The sequence below is a fragment of the Momordica charantia genome, assembly GCF_013281855.1.
Source record: "Momordica charantia cultivar OHB3-1 chromosome 11 unlocalized genomic scaffold, Mcharantia_2.0 BLBB01000011.1, whole genome shotgun sequence".
Lineage (NCBI taxonomy): Eukaryota > Viridiplantae > Streptophyta > Magnoliopsida > Cucurbitales > Cucurbitaceae > Momordica > Momordica charantia.
The window spans coordinates 9955673-9975210 of record NW_028275159.1 but is presented as its reverse complement, the minus strand read 5'-3'; the positions used below and the strand labels follow the sequence as shown (position 1 = coordinate 9975210).

General features: G+C 30.8%; 2 protein-coding genes across 3 annotated transcripts; one reads left to right on the top strand and one right to left on the bottom strand.

Annotated features, from left to right (window-relative positions):
• The first annotated feature begins 1480 nt into the window (after nt 1–1480).
• LOC111021171 (ras-related protein RABC1) lies at nt 1481–7719 on the top strand. The gene is made up of 7 exons (XM_022298027.2): nt 1481–1638; nt 1742–1901; nt 3781–3849; nt 4705–4770; nt 5316–5437; nt 5676–5804; nt 7334–7719. Exons 2-7 carry the CDS (start codon nt 1760–1762, stop codon nt 7445–7447), a joined length of 642 nt encoding a protein of 213 aa, XP_022153719.1. The 5' UTR covers nt 1481–1638; nt 1742–1759; the 3' UTR covers nt 7448–7719.
• Nucleotides 7720–8112: 393 nt separating this feature from the next.
• Nucleotides 8113–16249, bottom strand: LOC111021170 (2-oxoisovalerate dehydrogenase subunit alpha 1, mitochondrial). Of its 2 annotated transcripts, XM_022298025.2 has the most exons (8): nt 15858–16248; nt 13268–13405; nt 11883–12065; nt 10825–10982; nt 10038–10137; nt 9127–9238; nt 8724–9049; nt 8113–8461 (listed from the first exon to the last, which is right to left on the bottom strand). In XM_022298025.2, the coding sequence occupies exons 1-8, from the start codon at nt 16071–16073 to the stop codon at nt 8294–8296; spliced, it is 1401 nt and encodes a 466-aa protein (XP_022153717.2). In that variant the 5' UTR covers nt 16074–16248; the 3' UTR covers nt 8113–8293. The 2 variants fall into 2 exon arrangements, with proteins under 2 accessions (XP_022153717.2, XP_022153718.2); XM_022298026.2 differs by lacking the exons at nt 10038–10137; nt 10825–10982 and having other exon boundaries at nt 15858–16249.
• Nucleotides 16250–19538: the final 3289 nt, after the last annotated feature.

Genomic DNA, 19538 nt, shown 5'->3' with positions numbered 1-19538 from the left:
TTTTTCTTTTTTTTTTTGGGTTTCGTTCTTATGAATGGTGATCCATTTAGAAACATGAGCAAGAAAATATAGAAAGGGAGATTTTAAGAAGATTTGGGAGATTATTACTGTGGGAGATTATTACTGCAACAACAGTACGACGATTCACGATGTTTTTATTTCCGAAGCACAAAACAACGTCGAGAAAAATCAATTTTCCCGCCGCATATAAAAAGGTTGGGAAAAGCCAACTTCAACATATATGTTAAGTTTCCTTTCCTTGGGGTAAATTTAATTGTGTGTTTAGTGGCAATAGTGTGATATTTTTTTTTTATACTAACATGTGTGAGAGTGGAGGATCGAACTCACAACCTTGTGGTTGGAGAATGTTGAGCTATGCTCAGTTTGGCAATAATAGCGTGTATTTATTGAAGTATATTTGGTTTATTCCAAGGTATCAAAGTATATCGAGACTCATTAATTTTTTTAATGTAATAAATTGGGAGTCTGAACCTCTGACCTCAAGAGAAGGAGCAGATGTCAATTTCTGTTGAATTATGTTCATGTTGGCATTCGTTCATTATTATATTTTATCAAGTTTCTTTAGTAATTTCAAATGAGTAAGATTATGCGGTCATCGCTTTAGATTAGTCTAGATGCAAGTTAGTCACACACTCATGAATATAAAAAACAATTGAACGATTTTCCTTCTCCTCTAAAATTGTTTAAATTTAAAGGAATATTCCCTCCTACTTGGTAACTAATTTTTGTTACATGATCGCCATTAATAATATTCATTCTAATAATCGTTTCTATATAGTTTGCATTTAATTTCGTTGGAACTTTTTTATTGTACTTACCCAACTTTTTTATATCGATTCATGTACATCGGTGCAGCCTTTGTGATGGCCCAATCAAACACATGAGATTAAAAATAAAATTAAAATATCAAATGATCCCTTTTTAAAAACTATAGTAAACCAAAATGAATATTTTAAAAGCACAAGAACGAAATGAACAAAAATTAAAATCATAGGGACCAAAATGAACTAAAGTTGAAATTATAAGAACACAAAATAGTATTTTAATGTCGGTGGTGGTGGTGGAATGGACAACATGTCGGATGAGCGAGAGTTGTTAGATGATGATCGAGTTTTCACATTATCAGGGTCCAACCGAAGGAGAGATGGGCAGAGTAATCGTGCATGACAATCGAACAATGTTCTTTCTTCCATTCTTCTTTCTCTCTTTTCTTAAAATTACATGATCACCTTTAAATAAATCCTAGTTGGCATTCCACGTCAAAAAAGTTTAAATCCTTACAAAATTTTAACGAGATTAAATTGTTACTTTTAAAAATCCATGGATTAAATTATTACAAAATTTACCCTTTTAACCTAAAATTATCCATCCAAATGGGTGGGTAAGAAAAAAGTTGACAAATGACGTCAGACAGGAAATCGGACGGCAGATGATAGGCAGTTGCTCTGTACCACAATGGAATCGTTCTTACAGTGGATCAAATCGTCGGCACATTTTTCAAAAAAAAAATTGGAAGAACAAAGAATCGGTGGGAAGAAGCAAAAAAGTTCAGTTCATGCCTTCTTTTTCCTTTGAATTGAACGAATATTTTCCAACTTTCCTTTCCCTCTCTACTCTGTGAGTATTCAGTTTCTGCTTTGCTTTTACTTTTGTTCTTCGTTTTGTTGATCGCAAATTGCTTGAAACTGAACTCTGGTCTCGTTGATGGTGGTTGCTTAAGGTGCTTCTTGTATTTCCGATGTCGTCCGCTCCGTCTTCGAGTCAGCCGGAGTTTGATTACTTGTTCAAGTTGCTGTTGATTGGGGACTCTGGAGTAGGGAAGAGTACGCTTCTTTTGCGCTTCACGTCTGATTCCTTTGAGGATCTTTCTCCCACTATTGGTATGATTCTGATTTACTAATGCCTATGCGATTTTGTTGTTGGAATCTGTCTCTGATGTTTTTGTTCAAGGTGTTCTGTCTTTAAGCTTCGAAGAACCGGGTTGTGGTTTGTTAAATTTCACAATTGAAAATACTGATAACAATTTTGTTTCTAGTGTTCTATTTATAAGAGTTAAGTTTGTTTGCTAATAATTCTGTTGTTTATCTCTTTTTTACTTTTTAAAAATACTTTCAAAATCGTAGTTCTTTTTCTTTTTCTTTTTTCTTTGACAATTACTTTTTTCTAATTTTTATAATTTGGCTTGTATTTGAAAACAGTTTACGAGATGGAGGAAGTTCTTAGTAAACAAGATTTTGAAAAAGTGGATAAATTAAAATTAGAATCATTAGCAAACAGATCCTATATTTACAGTCATTGGATTGGATTGCTGACCCCCTTCTTGTTGAAACCTCCCTACATTTGACCCTTGAGCATCTTAGTGAAGGATTCTTAGGAATAAGAGAATGTATGCTGGGTTGGTAATTAGAAAAACCTCCTTGGTAGGGAGCTGACTGATTGGAATTCTTTAGTGGGGAGTCTTGATTTTTCATTTATTGAGCGCAGTGATTGCAGATTATGGAAGCTCAATCTTGGGGACATTTCAAGCTAAAATCTTTTTAACTACTTGTTCTGATGGGTTCCTGTTTTAAATGAGGCATTTTATAAGATGTTGTGTAAATTATAGGTCTCTATAAAGTGTAAAAGAATTGTCCAATCCGAGAATAGCTCAGTGGATAAGACACCTATTATGATAAATGGGATGGTTCAATCTCCCACCCCACAATTGTTGAACTCTGGAAAAAAAAGTATGAAGATTTTTCATGGACTCCCACTTTTGGTAGCCCTAACAACAAAGTTCAAAAGAGAAATCTAAACTTCGCCCTCAGTCGACTCTGGTGTGTATGAGTAATAGCAAGTGAGGAAGACTTCAATCTCTCTCTCTCTCTCTCTCTCTCTCTCTCTGTTCTTTTTTTTTTTTTTTTTTTTTTTTTGCTCTGGGGTGGCATCTTAACACATTCCTTGAGACTTTTGTATGCTATTTTCCTTCCAACAAGTGCCATAGATTAAATTATCCAAGGGGCAATCGTGGTTGGAACTGGAAGGCATGTATAAGCAACAGATATGGGTTAATGTCTTCATTGCAATCTGTTGTGAGTCAAATGCACCCTGAAAGTCTCCAGCAAACTGCCTCAAATTGAATCTACAAGTTGACAACTCCATGAAACATGGTCCATATAATTAGAAGCACCCTTGGATAAGATGGGCCACTGAAGCCCCAGTAGAAAAGAAGATGACCTCAGGATGAGGTTGATAGTATTAGTCCTCTTGTGTTAGACCTACCAGTCAAAAACTTTCACCTCCTTGAGACTTTAACCTAAGCGAGGAAAGCAAAGATGGTGCGAAGAGATGAGAAGCGCACAAACGAGAATAAAAGGAAATATAGGAAAACTCCCTTGGAGGATTAGGGGCTGAGAGACTAATATCCTAGCCCGAGGGTGAAAATAGAAGCCAACCAACAGAGAAAGCCAAGAAGAAACATTAAAAGCTTTCCTATTAGACAAAGGATGCTCAAAATTGGACAAAAGAGGACAAAAGCCACAAAGGCATATTTCAATGATGAGAGGTGATAAAACGATGATAAATATGGCAAAGGGGATATCCCCCACCCTCCAATCCTCCCTAACAATGAAGAATCCTTTTTCATTTCCTTTGGTATTCGATTCAATATATTTCATTTACATCTATGAAACAGTCTCATTTCTAATAAAATATATATATATTACGATCTACCACTCATCTTTTGTATATTAATTTTCTAATTATTCTCTAAATTTTTAGGTGTGGATTTCAAGATTAAGCATGTGACAGTTGGGGGCAAAAAGTTGAAACTTGCAATATGGGACACAGGTAAAATCTTGCTGTTGTGTTTCATGTATGTGCAAGTGTATAAACATGAGAGGGGAAAGGTAATGGTGCCATATGATTTGTTTCTGTCCTCTTTTGGATTTTCTCATCGTGTTATTATTCTGTATTTTAAATTTTAAATTTCCATATTCTTAATTTGAATGTTAGATATGCATCTAACATATTTTTTAAGGTTACTAAAGTATGTGTCCGTTATTTATACTATAAAATCTTTATGCTAAATCTTGGGAGTACCCTGGTCCCTGCATGCAAAATTGCACTAATTTCATTGATCATCTTATTACAAAATATTGCCATTGGAACTGTAAGTTCTATGATTTCAGTAGATAAGGGGGTGGATTAACATATACCTACTTATCTTAAGTTCATAACTTTGTATATTTGGCAGTCTCATGCTTTTAAAATTGCACTAGTCATCTTATGATATGATAATATTGTTGGAAATTCTTAGGAACAAATAAAGGATGTCATAGAAAAATCGGTTTTGCAATCAAGGAGAAAAACACCAATGGCACCAAAAACCAGAGGCAGAAAACAAAATCCATGGCATAGTAGGGCTGAATTTCAGTTTCTTCATAATGCTACTTGGGCTTATTGCGATATCTTCTGAAAATAATAATAATAATAATAATAATTTAGGTCTAAGCTAATCAGCTAAGACATCAAGTATGTTGCATTCTATTTATTGTAGTGTAAGTGTGCAACTTGGAAGTGTTATCCTATGATGAAATTGATTATGTAAGCACATCTTCCATACCTTTACTTGAATAGAAGTACAAACCTTCATTGTCTCTACCTTCCTTTATTTAAGTATATTTAAATGTTCTCTACTTGCAGCTGGGCAGGAGAGGTTTCGTACACTAACAGGTTCATATTACAGGGGAGCTCAAGGGATCATTATGGGTATCTTCTATTGATTTCATCACTTTCTATCTACAATTTAAATAATAGCATGTTAACATTGCTACACTCGTGAAATCTTCAATTTCTCATTCAGTTCCCTTTTGATGCTGTTGTTTTTTGTCTTAGAAGAGAGGAAAGTTAAGAACTTCTCAACTCTCAATGCTGTTCTGGTTTTTGAGCCTCTGAAAAGCTTGGAATTTTACAAATTTACTGGAATACAAGCGGACTATTCTTTTCTTTTTCTTCTGACTTGACTATGGGATTATCAAAACTTGTGATTATAATTCTTTTTTTAGGAACATTTCAATTGACTCGGCACTAGTGTCATTCTTTTCTTTGTTGTCATAACGTTTCCAGCTGATCATTGTGTTTTGCGGTTAAAGAACCTGAGCATACAAATTTTGACATCAACTTTGGAACTTAATGCTTTTCCTTTACTTCTTGGGATGAATTGTTTAAAAAAATTGTTATGCTGATTATTTTTCCTTTTATTCATTTAGTTCTCAAGTTAACCAAATATTTGTTGCAACCTAAAACTTGTTTAGTGTATGATGTGACTCGGCGCGAGACATTCACAAATCTGTCTGACATATGGGCCAAAGAAATCGACATGTATTCTACAAATCAGGATTGCATCAAGATGCTTGTTGGAAACAAGGTGGACAAGGTATGCCTTTGACTCTTGAGGAACTTCAGCAGCAATACGCTGCACAATTTAACTATGGATGTAAGCCTGACTTTCTGGCTAATCAGTGCCATGTATAAATATGCTTCATTTATGTTCTATTGAGCTTGGTGTGCCTATGGGCTATTGGCTACTGATTTCATGATATTTCTCTTTACTAAACCAAATTATCCTTATTCTTTATGTTAGTTATCTAAATTCAAGTGATCTAATCTTTCAGGAAAGTGAAAGGGTAGTGAGTAAGAAAGAGGGAATTGACTTTGCTCGAGAATATGGATGCCTGTTTCTTGAATGCAGTGCAAAAACTCGAGTTAATGTGGAGCAGTGCTTTGACGAGCTTGTGTTGAAGGTGCGTGTAAACTTGAAACCCTCTTCTGCTTCCCAAATGACCTTACGATCAATACAAATTGTCCTTGTGCAACTACTTTATTGGGCGTGAACCCTGTATTGAGGCGCTGTTGCTCTCAAAGTTGTATTCCAAGGGTGCAATTTTTATTTTTAAGTGGTTACTAGTTTTCTATTCGATAACGAGCTTCATCATAAAGGCTTAGAATCTATGAAATACAATTTGACCCTTAAGTTTCAAAAAGTAATAATTTGATCCCCGACATTTGTAAGATGGTTCTAAAAGATCTCTGGAGTCAAACTTCCATTAGTGACACCACGGAATGCTGATGTGACGAGTCGAATTTTTATTAATTTTATATTACTTTTAAATTAAGTGGCATTCTTTCCCACTTCCTTCCATCTATTTCTCTCTAGTCTCTCCCCTCTTCTTTCCCTCTCTTCCCTCCCCCTTCTCCAGTAGCATTTTCGCTCCCTGCCTCCATCTTAGTGGTACGTAGTTTTTAGAAGAAAACTCAAAAGCAAGGGGAAATTATCAGAAGAAAATTTTCCAAAGGACTTGCCATTATATCATCCTCAACAAGTCGGAGGGGCCACATTTTCGTCATTTCCCCTCTCTCTTCTCCTCTGTGAAAATATGGAAGTTGCAGCCACTACTTCTTTCCCTCTCTCCAAGCTTCAGCAGGTACTCCTCCGGCAGGTTTGCTGAAATTGCTGCTCGTGTCATTGAGGAACTTCGGAAAGAGAACGCAACTACTTCTTTCTCTTCCTTCAGTGCAGCGCGAGGCGAATTCTTGCTCGTCGTCTGAGGCCGATGAGCTTGGCAAAGTTCTTGTTGGAGAGAGGGAGAGATGGATGTGGGAGAGAAAACATAGACTGGAGAAGGAAAAGGAGGGAAGAGAGAAAGAGAAGGGAAGTCAGAAGTGGGAAAAAAATGTCACCTAATTTCAAATTAATATAAATCAAATTCACAAATGCAACATAAGCATTCCGTTAGTGTCATTCATGAAAATTTGACTTTAGGGAAACTGTTTTCCACAAGTTGGGAAATTGTCGCTTTTTAAAACTTGGGGATCAAATAGAAACTTATCTTATTCACGACCAAAATTGTATTTTACCCAAAGGAAATAAAAAGGAGAAAATCTTAGAATCAAACCTATAACCTATTCTTCAATAATGAGATTCTTTTATTGACATGAACTCAAGCAGTATTGTGGCATGTGATTCTTGCTAGCATGATTTATAGAGATGTCTATTTGAGACTTCAAATTGTTGGTAGTATGATAGTTTTTCATATTTGTATCATCTTAAGTATACTGCCAAGTGTATGTTTAAGACACAAATGGCATTAGTATGATATGTAATTCCTTTTACTTATGGTATGCCATATTCTACCCCTTCTCTTCTTTCCATCGTTTCATTGTCACCATTGAAACAAATAATGAGTCATATGAGAACGTCTCAAGAGCTCTTCTCCAGTGGTCCTCCATAAGCTGTAATAACTACTTGTGATGTTCGACAATGTGTTTGCAGATTTTGGACACTCCCAGTCTTTTGGCTGACGGCTCAACAGGTCTGAAAAAGAACATCTTCAAAGAGAAACCTCCTCAAGCGAATGCATCACCTGGTGGCTGCTGCTCATATTGATTTTATTCTAAGAATTTCAGAAGCATCTTCATTTTGTTTTAGTTTCAACACCCCCTGAAGTCAAAAGGTTCATGCTCTTCATCTTCCCTTTTATGGATTATGACTTTTAAAGTTCGTTCAACTAGAACATCTGGCCGAGCGATTTCCTTGTACTCTTTTAGTCTTTGTTACCAGGCCGACGATTAATTGATTTATTTTGGTGTGAGTTTGATTTAACATGAACTGGAGGGGATCGTATCAATACTTCAAGTTTCAAGACCGACTTCTTTCAACTGCTCAATCTATGCACTAGCAGGTAGTAGAGCGTGTCTCGTAACTTTTTCGGCGGGACGAATTGTGTTATGCTTTACTTTTTATTTTGTAAGAAAATATGCATCTTGATTGTTCTCTCCTTACAAGTTATAGAGCAAGAAAGAATGGTGCTCCAAACAAGAAAAGGCAATTGAGTCTTGATTTAACTATTTAAGTTAATGAAAAGCATGGCGAGAAAGCAAATCTGACTCGTAAACGATCAGTTAAGTGACTGCTCAATTTCTCAATTCCTTCAATTTATCGATATAGAGAATAGTTTCTCAAGCAAGTCGATCGACCTTATAATCTTGCACCCAACACAATTTTTCTAAACTCGTGCTTCTTAGATGTCAAACCCACATCGACAAGGTGGATGTCCGAATTTGTGCTTAGACTTGGAGATTTTATTCACCGCACAAGAGAAATAGAATTAAGTTCCGAATTAATTTACATAACAACATTTGCATGATCTTAACCAATATGAGCTTTAACTCTTTTTTGGGTCAAGCTTGCATTTTCCATCAAATTTAGGCACCAAATGAACTTTGTTACAATCTAAAGAGGAACATCAGAAGGATAATCTTGAGGGTACCTCTTCATAGTTTGCCTTAGTACTTGCTCTTGTTCATGGAGGTTTGAGGGAACATTATCATACACATCACTGAACAGCTCTGAAACTGGAGGTTTCTCTCTCCTCTCTGCATTCTGAATTGCTTGCAACAACTGATCAACCAATGAAATGGCAACTCTTAACAAATCGATACAACCAAATTGGAAATGTAAGATGATTGTAAAAGACTTCCTCTTGAAGATTCAGAAGGAAGCTCCTTCTGAATTCATGCGTGGTCTAATAGAATATAAACAAGTGGATTTTTTAATTTTGTGATGCACTTATCCGTATGCTATTGGATCACGAAGTAATTCAGGAGGAGCTTTCTCTTCGATCTTGGAGTGGAGTCTTTTTTCAAGATGATTGGATTTGGACCTGCTGTTTAACTGTGGTTCTATGGTTGGATTCATCTTCCTGAGTGAGCCATCGATTGGTCGTGAGCCAGTTGGAGAAGCGATTCACAGGGTTGCGCTCCATCTTCCAGTACTGAATCTCGTCCATGGCTCGATACTTGCTGGAATCGTCGGAGGTGGAGTGGTGGCCCACTCTGTAAGTCAATGCCTCGACGAGAACCGGCGCCTGCTCCGCCACGGCCATGGCTCGAGCTCTGCGAATGGCGGTGTAGACGGCTAGGGCATCGTTTCCGTCGATTCGGATGCTGCGGATTCCGTACGCTTGTCCTTTCACCACTACGCCGTCACCTGAGAAATCAAATCGGAAATCCGAAATCGGAAATTGGAATTTTGGAATTGGAAACTAGCGAATTTGGGAATGGTACTGCGGAATTGTTCTTCGACGGAGGTGCTGATGGCCCAGCCGTTGTTGCGGCAGATGAAAATCACTGGTGCTCTCAGTACTGCTGCGAAATTTAACGCTGCGTGGAAATCACCCTGAAAATTGTAAATGTAATTAACTCTATATGTTGTTTCATTTTCTCCTCCTAAATTTTATCAATTTTCACTCTAAACTTCATAGAAAAATAAAGTTTGACTAATGCTCAAAATTTATCATTAAATAACTTATAAATTTTGACAACGAAAAAAACTGACTTTGATGTTATTTTTGTCTAAATTCTATCCATTTCTTCCTACCAAATATTTGTTATTTTTTGTCTAAAAAATCCAACTTTTATCCTAAAACTTGATAGAACGTAACAACGTTTCGTTTAAACGTGTACATTCAATGCATTATGAAATACAGCTTAATATAAAATTGACGAGAATTTGGAGAAAGACAATATTTTAGTTAGATTTTTGTTAGATTAATAAACTACTATTCAACCCAAAAGTGTTGGGTAAATTTAATTCATATGTTGGATATCTAATATTTATTGAAATTTGTAAGATTTTGGAGATTAATTCAATGGTCCATCTTGTACCTTGACAAGACTTAATTGTGCACACAACTTGAATCTCGTTGAAATTAATGAGTTTTTTTGGATCTTTGATGTTGGTTTTAGTTAAAATTAGTGACTAAATGTGGGAAAAGTTCCACACAAGGTAAAAATCGCAATACTTATGAATTTAATGAAATTGAATCTAGCAAGCTCGGGTAAAGCTCAATTTTTTTTTTAATTTTATAATAATATTTAATGTTAATTTGAAGTTTTTTTACTAAAAAAATAAAAATAAAAAACTTGATTTTAAAAATAAAATGATTATAAATTGGACGGTAATTAATTTAATTTACCTCGCTGGTGGTGCCATCTCCAAAATAAGTGACTGCGCACGCATCTTTTTTATCCATTTTAAGAGAATAACCCACTCCTACAGCTTGAGGGAGCTGCGTTCTGCACCATGAAACGACGCCGTTTCACTTCATATCATTTTTTAGAGTATAAATTGTGTAAGAGATTGAATTATTCACAATGAAAAAAAAATTACATAAATATAAATTTTTTTAAGCAATGTAATTTCAACTGTATTCCTAAAACTCTCAACTTTAATTCTAATGAATTTATTCAATTAACAACCATGACTTGTGTATGTCAATGTGCCACATTAACTAGATTCTAACCGATAACTATTTCGTTTTTTACTTGTGCATTTTTAAAAAATTAAGCTTAAAAATATTATTTTCATTACCACCTTTGTTGAAAATCAGAAGATAAATTCTGCTAATAATTCAATTGTGTTTTTAAGATGTGTGAAAACATACCAATGAAATTGTGCATAAATAACCATATTATTTAAAACAAAAAATAAAAAAAGATAGATTCTAATTGATAACCATTTTACCTTTAGTTTTTCATTTTTAGAAGTCATGAGGATTTATACTCACAATACTTATATTATGTTACATAAATTCTTAGTCAAATTTCAAAAGTAAAAATAAAGTTTTGAAAACTATTTTTTTTTTTAGTTTTCAAAATTTTTAAAATATTTTAAATAATAATTAGCTATATAAAGAAATACATAATGAAAATAGCGTTTAATTTTTAAAAATAAAAAATAAAAAGATCGAGAGTTAGTCTTACGCAAGGGGCGATGAAATGGTGAAGTAGTTAAGTTTGTTGGAGCCGTAGTGAATGGGCATCTGCCGACCTTTTCCATAATCGGCGATGTTTCCGAACAATTGATCGGCGAACTCTTGCAGCGTAAATCCACGCCACAGTAAAACGCCCGGCTCCCTGTACTGCCAACCCAATAACAATTTAACAACTGTACATTTTTCTGTCTTCCTCCCTAAACTTATCAATTATTCCATTTTGGTCCTCAAATTTTTTAAAACTCTATCTTGTGCCCCATTAACTTTCAAAAAACATTTATTCATTTTAGTTTTGTACTTTCAAACCATCCATTTTTGTCTCGATATTTCTTTAAAAATTTGCTTATTTTAATCTATTCATTTTCATTTTGATGTCATTTTTTATATCACAATTTTCAATTTTAGTATGACATTTCACTTATTATATTTCTTAATTTGTATTAAAGGATTTTCATTGTGTGTAGAATTAATTTTAAAATTTTACAAATAGGGACGGTTAGATATCCAATATATGAATTAAATTTACTCAACCCATCAACTTAAGTTTTTGGGTTGAGTGGTGGTCCTATGTTTAGTTATTTTTTAAAAGTACATGGATAAAAAATGAATAAAAATTGAAATTATTGGAGTCAAAATGGGCGTTTTAAAAGTACACAAACCAAAACATATCAAAATGAAAAGTACCGGAACCAAATAGTATTTAAACTTTTATTTTAATTTAGTTCCTTAACTTTAAATGTCTATTATAATCTCTAAAAAAAAAAAAAACCATTTTAGTTCTCACTCCTGTTATTGAATCAATCAATGATTGATTCACAAATGAATAACACATGTTTAAACATTTATATTAAACAGTTGATGTGGGTATTTATTGAAGCCAGAAGGCCAAATACTGAGTTGGATGATTTTAAGTGATAAAATAATAATAAAGACTAATTAAAAAAAATGGTTTAGAGACTAAAATAGACCTTTTGAAGATTTAAAGAATTAAAATATTCATTTTCAAAAGTTAGAACAAAAATAAAATTTAAACCTAATTTAACTTACCTGAGCTAGGACGACGTCGTCAGATTGAAGTGCAGCTGCTGAAGCAATAGTAATTGCTTCTTCTCCCGACGAAGTTAAGTAAAATGAGATCCTTCCTTGCCTTTGTGCTTCATAGAATATGGTGTCCATTGTTTGGAGCGTTACCATGTCTTTATACATCTTAACCGCCACATCTTTGTTCAACTATTAAATTTGAAAAAATGAGGACCAAAGATGGACAAAGATGTAGCGATTAAGACGTATAAAGACCAAAATATTACAATTACAAAAGTATAAGGGTCATAGGAGAAAAATGTTTCATTTTTTCCTTTTCAATTGTCGCCAAATTAAATGTATAATTTTTGTTTGACATTATTTGTTATTTTTATCATGAATACTTTTTGTTAATGTTAAGTTACAGAAAATATTAAACACAATTAGGAAATTAAAAAAAATATATGTAAAAGGTCAGAGGGAAAAAAATCTGGGTCGTTGATTAAATTAGAGAATTCTCATCCCTTTTAAAAGACTTCATATCCGCGAGGGAAATTTTCTTAATAAAAGGAAATTGTTTTGTTTTCTTTCAAAGAAAAAGCAAATAATAATGTTGGAAACAGCTCATTTTTAAATTTATAAAAATCAGGCTATACATTATCCTACCTTCCATATTCTTTATAAAAAAAATTATTAATAAGATAATATATTTTATATTGTGGGGTATTATCTTTCAATCAAATTTTAAATTTCCCATCATTATAGCTCTAATATATATCTCTTTCATTAAGGTTAAATTACCAAGAAAAAAAATAAATTTCAAAAGTTTCAATATTATATTATTGAACTTTCACACACATTTCAAAACACCATTTAAAGAAACAGTCATTTAATATTTCAAATAGAAAGTTAATGTGACAATTAACGTCTCAATTTTATCTTAAAAGTCTTCTTTCCCCATTGGTAAGAAAGTTTGCTTCTCAATTGTTTACTCAATTTTATCGTAATCCTATTTTTAGAAATGACAATTTATTTCCCATTTCTTTAGTCTAGACAAACTTGTACGCTAATTGTCACGTCGTTCAAAATTCAATCATGTCAACTTTATGTTCAAAATATTAATAAATATTTACTCAAATGTCATTGTAGTTGTATTAAAACTTTTGAACTTGGAGATTTTTTAAACAAAGATAAAGTTCATAAAGATATGGTAGGGGCGTTATCTTTCAATCAAATTTTAAATTTTCACATCACTATAGCTTTATAATTTTATTTTTTCCTCAACTAAACTATTTAATTGAGATAAATTGATACAATAAAAATCAAAATTAAAAATTTTAGATGAAATTGAAATTTTTAGTGATATTAGTGATGAAATGTATATATATATATAGAGTTAAAAGAAGAGTAACCTGCGTGAAATTATTGGATGTAATTCTCTCCCCATTGTCATCAAGAACTCGATAACATGGAACTCGTTTCTGAGTCGACTCAGCAATAAAACTCATTTCACTCGTAAATGAAACTCTCCCTCCTGGAAAATCCAACTCCTACCATAACAAATGACTCATTATCATCAATGAAGAAAAAAATGTCTTTTTGTAAATATAATATTTTAATTTTAAAATTTACAAGTAAAAATTAGAAGAAAATTATGAAATCTTAAATTGAAGGTAATTGTCTTGTCTCGTCTTCTTCTTCCTTCTTCGCTCGGCCCTTATTTATGGTCATGAAATTTCATTTTCTAAAATCCTCTCTTCATATGTGTTTATGTGTCATGTATGTATGTATGTATATATTTTTGGAACCATGATGTGTTGTATAGTTTTGCCAACATAGGTTAAAATATCATTATTGTCCTCTCTATGGGTCATGGGCCCCACATTGTAACCAATTTCTAGAGAACAAATTTTCAGAATAATTCTTAAATTAGTAAACCCACAGCTCCTATTTTTTATTTCTGGAAGTTTTATTCTGATTTTAAATAAAGTTTCCAGAAAAAAAAAGTAAATTAGAAAATAAACAAAGTGATTCACTTAAAAAAATATATATCAAATGGAATTATAGTTTTTAAAAATTCATTTATTGTTTTTAACTTTGGCTGAGAATTGAAAAGTACTATCTCTGAAACTATGAAATAAAAAGAAGTAAATGAGTTTAGATTTAAAAACAAAAGGAAACTAGAAGTGAAAATTCTTTCCAAGCATGGCTTTCTTTTTATGTTTCTTATATTTTAAAAAAGCTTTGATAGCGTGCTCAAATTAAAATAATTTATCTTTTTTTTTTCTAACATGTTTTTTCTCTCAACTTTACTCTCTTTTTCAAAAATTTTATCTTTTTCTCTTTAATTTTTTCCCTAAAATTTATCTTTTATCTCCCTAAATTTACTTTTTATGTCTCGACATTAAGTAAGACAAAAATATCCCTCCCAATTCCATTTGTTAAATAATAAATATATATTTTATTAACTATTTTAATAAATTAATTTATCAAAAAAACCTATTTTAATAAATTAAAAATAAAATATTAAATAATTTTTTAATAATTATTTTTACGAGTAAATAATAATTCATATATATTATTACTACTCTTTTTATTTTTTAAATTCTAAAAATAATTAGAATTAATTATTAAATCGGTATTTTTCCTGCCAAGATCATCTGGGATCCTTTACCTACACCTTCATTTTCGAAAATTAGAGAATGAGATGGACAGAAACTAAAATTTTCCAGGAGGACAAAGAATGGAAGGGCATGACCGACTCCCGCCACATTTTATTTGTGTATCCTACATGGATTTTTTTCTCTATTATTCTTCTAACTTTTTAAAAACATAAAATAAAAAATTGTTATCGGTTACAAAAAAATAATTATCAAACATATATAATTTTTCTTTTAAAAATCAAAAACCAAAAATAGAAAATAAATATCACAAATAAAAAACATAAATCAGGGGGCAAATTGGCATCATTTCTATTTTTATTTTTAGAAACAAAAACTATATTTATCTAGTCACTGTTTTTTATATTTGTTTTTTGAAAAATAAAAACCAACTATTTTTTATTTTTGTTTTCTGACAAATGAGGGAGAGAGTTGTACAAGAGATAAGAATTGTAGGCTGGTAAATAAAAGTTAGAGAAATGGAGAAGTTTTAAGTCAGAGAAAGGTAATTAGAGACCTATTAAAAATATAATAATATATAGATGGGGGAGAGAAATAAAAATTTCGAGAAATGGAGGTGTTTTTTAGAAATAAAAAAACTAGAGAATGAGGGATAATATTTTAGTTTTTTAAAAAAATTATAAAAAGAAAATCGTGTTAGATTTTTTTTTTATTATTTAAAAAGCAGTTGTTTTATCGAGGATGAGAACAAAATTTAGAAAGAAAAATAAATTAGTGGGATATATTCATTCTAAAAGAAAAGTTGTCTAGAAATGGATAAGTTTTATAATAAAAAATGAAAGTTAAATGTGTCCTAAGAGAGAGAAAATTAGATTGAGAAAAAGGAAAGTTGGAGCGAGAAAATTTTTAGAGGACGAGGAGAAGTTATACACGACAAATATTTAAAAAGATAAATATTAAAACTTTAGAGGAAAAAAAAAAAAATGTAAGATACATAGAAGAGAGATAAATAGAAATGAGATGATAATTTTAAATATTTTAAAATAATATTGAGGTAACATTATTTTATTCTAAATATTGAATAGGAGGTAGAAAAATAGAAAAAAAAAACTTTCCATAAAATTTGCATGTGTAGGAAAAATATTATGTATATATAAATAATATATTTCATATTTTGTGGTGTTATTTGATTTATTGTGACAAAAGATTAACTATAACATTATAGAAATGTGGATTTATTCCCAATAATTTGATAAGTACTAAAATGTATATTTATTTTTTTAAGAAAGAAATAAAATCACATGCATCATAAGAATTGGAAAAAGGAAAAAAGAAAAGTAAAATGAAGTTATGAATTGCGATAGACATGTAGGAAACCAACCTGAGGATGATCATCATTACGACAGTAGAGGTGGTCCAAATGTTTTGCAGCAGCTTCTGTGGATTCAAAACGACGTGTCGTCCTCCTCCATTTATAATAATCCAGCAGCCTACTCCGCCGGCCACAGCCGCACAGACCCGCCGGATCGGAAATTAGCGGCGGAGCGCGTAGGAAGGAGATCCGAGACGACGACGATCGCGCGAACCGAAAAATCATATTGGCGAGATCCGGAATCGGAAAAATGAAAAGGAATTTCGGAAGAAGGTTCTGGCAAAAAATTAAATTCCAGAGAGAGAAATAATTGGAGAATTAGAAGTTGAAGACTGTGAATGTGAATATAATGGAGAGAGAGAGAGATTTGATTTGGTGGGTTTCTTTGATCCTTATCTGTGGTGGGTACTAATATTTAAGGCTGCAACGGTTAAGGCGTCTGCTTCTACCGTACACCAATTCTTTTCAACGTGGAACTCTTTAATTTCATTCTGTACCTATCCTGGTTATTTTCAAAATGTCTATTTTAATTCTTTTTCGAAACCTCTCCATTTAAATAAGGAAAATCATACCCAATCTCTCAATTTTTAGATTTTTAAGTTTGTCTTGCCACTTTTATTTCAATAGAGTTAAAAGTACTATTTTCGTTCCTATACTGCTTTCAACCTTCAACTTATTTGGGTGAAAAATGTTTCTTTTTAGTTTTAATTTAGGATGTTCATTTTCCTCGAGAAGAGAATCATTTGTTTAGATCACCAACAAATGTGGAAAATGCATTCTTCGTCTTCATTCTCTATTTCTCATCCTACTACAATTTTTTTTTAAATATATATTTATATATACTAAATGCAAATATACAAAATTTCTCCATTACTTGAACGAAGACGGGATGTGTGTGTGAAAGGATTAAACTATGTAAATTAAGTTTTTCTAAAACGTCTAAAACTTAAAAAGGAAAAGTACATCAATCTCCCAATTTATAGATTTTTAATTGTCCTCCCAACCTCATTTCAATAGGTGTTAAAATACTATTTTAGTCACTCTACTTTCAAATTATTTTGGTGCTGTATTTTTCAACTTTAGTTGATTTTAGTTCTTATACTTTTAAATGTTCTTTTTTTTCCCTAATTTATTTTTTTTAAAACCGATCATTTTGGTCTCTATTTTACTATTTACAAAATTTTTTATACAAATTCTACCTATAATAGAAGTCTTTTAATATAAAATCATGGTTAAAATTCAAGAAATATATCGAATGTAGTATTGGCGTGTCCAAATTGTGAAAAAAATGAGATTAAAAATAAAATTAAGGACCAAAATTGTCACTTTTTAAAATTTCCTTTCACACGTGCACCACACCTTATATCTCCAATTTCTTTACTTATATATTGAAATTAATATTAATGGTGAACTTATCCATCTTTATTGAATAATAAAATTTTTGTAAGAATTAAATTAATGAATTCTCACGTATAATTTTTAGAACAAAAATAACAACAAATATTTTATAATATATATATATATATATATTTATTTATTTATTTAATCACAATCATATAAGTAGGAGGAGAATGCACAAATTCTTTTGTCGAAAAAAGTTGTAACGGAGAGGTGTTTTTACCGTTGTAAAAGTTGGAGAAGGTTGCATTAATTATTATCTTCTAAAATTTATAAATTTTTTTATTAATTATAATTAAAGATAATTATTAATTTTTATTATACATCACACAAAATAAAAATATCATAATATTATTAATATAAAATAGAAAAACAATAAAGTTAAAAGATTATTAGACAAATTGAAAATATTATACCTCTTCATCAACTTAATCTTGATGGTTTGTATATATCTCCATTGTTCTTCTTCAAATTACCATAACTTTGACAATTCATTTTATCTGAAATTACTCGAAATTCATTAGAGATATAATCTTCTAAAAACACGATGACACAATTGAAAATAGAAAAAACAAAGATGAAATTTGAAAGTAGAATTGAAAAGAAAATGATGAATGATATGGCTCCAATCTAAAAAATGACACTGACACATCTAGAACTATCTATATATACAGTAAAACGTGAGAAAATGAAAAGCGGATATATTTAGAAATTTGAAAAGGATGAAAAGTCAAGTAATAAAAATTTTCTTTTAATTTAATCTTAATAAGCCATTATTATTTAGTAATTAAAGTTGGGTGTGAGTTAGGGGCAGTGTTAAAGGATATTTAGGTGGAGGTTAATTATAAGGATGTTGAAAGATTTTTTTTTTTTCTCTTTTGTGAGTGCCATGTATATTTGGAAGTGGTGGATGAGATTTATTAATCCTTTTTAATTAATAAAAAGGATAGTTTAGATATTATAAAAAATTCAAAAGTTAAATTTGTCTAAAAAATATTTCTTGTGTCACCTTACTTTTTAATATATATAGATATAGATATAGATATATAGGACCAAAACAAACACTTTAAAAGTTATACAGAATCGTTTAGGTACAAGATTATAATGGATGAAAATCGATAAAAGATTTTTAATATCGTTCTTTGGTACAAGATTTATTGAGCTGGACATGTGTATAATATATTCTTAGGCATCCCTTTTACCCATAAATAAGGTAATTAATTCTATGCCTCTTACAAAACCATGGATTTTATCTTTGTACATTATTTTTTTTATTTCATTCCTTTTTATTTCAAATGTATATATAATTTCACTAAATAATTACTTAATGATAATAAATAATTATTATTATTAAATAATTAGTTAATTATAATGAATTAATAAATATATACTTAATTAATTTTACTGATAAAAATTTACTAAATGTTAATTAATTTGAATTAATGACATTCAGTATAAAAAATTATTTTTCAATAATTATATTTAATTATTTATTGATTATTTATAATTAATATATTTATATATATTTCTTGATATTAATTAATCAATCCTTTGATATATCATAATTATAAAGAATTTTAGGATTAATTTCATAAATAATGACCATCATTTACTCTTGTAAAGTTTGATAGCATCCTGTCATAGCCTTTATCATTTATTCTTTAATTGTATTATGTACTAATTAATTACAAAGTTATATTATTTTATTAAATGCATTTTTTTTTTTAATTTGACTTAATGAAAATAAGTTAACTTACAAAAATTAATTATTTAAAATTAACTAAGGTAAATTAATGGTTAGAAGTTAGTTTTGATTAATTTTAATGTTTATTAATAATTTATTTTCATGAAATTCTGAGAATTTTATCACATACAACCAAATTCAGTTATCTTTTATTTCCAAACATTTTATTCCTTCTCATCCTTCAAAGACTACGAGTGTAATAAGAGCATCCATCCATAAATGATCACTTTATGACGATGATCACATGACTATTGAAAATGAATCAAACCAAATGGTTCAATTTCTCAATCTTTCTTATTTACTCCTACAAAACCAAGATATATATTGAGAAAAATCGATCATTCACAACCGCTGATGAAGAATTCCTCGAAAAGTTAAGGATTAGTAATCAATTTTAGAAATCGAATTGATTTGGTCTTACACATATACAAGGAAGGTAATCAAAAAAAGAAAGAATATGAGTTTTTATTTCTTTTATCACTTAGCTCAAGAGTCGTGCAAGATGAAAATTTCATACATAGTTTTGGATATTAAGGCTCTAATACCAT

What these genes read in the sequence shown, in the direction of transcription:
- LOC111021170 (XM_022298025.2), bottom strand. Translation starts at nt 16,073, where the DNA reads ATGATTTTTCGGTTCGCGCGATCGTCGTCGTCTCGGATCTCCTTCCTA. An exon ending in GTAATGATGATCATCCTCAG is followed by an intron (nt 13,406 to 15,857) that starts GTTGGTTTCCTA and finishes TTGTTATGGTAG; the next exon opens with GAGTTGGATTTTCCAGGAGG. An exon ending in ACGACGTCGTCCTAGCTCAG is followed by an intron (nt 10,983 to 11,882) that starts GTAAGTTAAATT and finishes TTGGGTTGGCAG; the next exon opens with TACAGGGAGCCGGGCGTTTT.
- LOC111021171 (XM_022298027.2), top strand. Translation starts at nt 1,760, where the DNA reads ATGTCGTCCGCTCCGTCTTCGAGTCAGCCGGAGTTTGATTACTTGTTC. An exon ending in ACTTGCAATATGGGACACAG is followed by an intron (nt 3,850 to 4,704) that starts GTAAAATCTTGC and finishes CTCTACTTGCAG; the next exon opens with CTGGGCAGGAGAGGTTTCGT. An exon ending in AGCTCAAGGGATCATTATGG is followed by an intron (nt 4,771 to 5,315) that starts GTATCTTCTATT and finishes AAACTTGTTTAG; the next exon opens with TGTATGATGTGACTCGGCGC.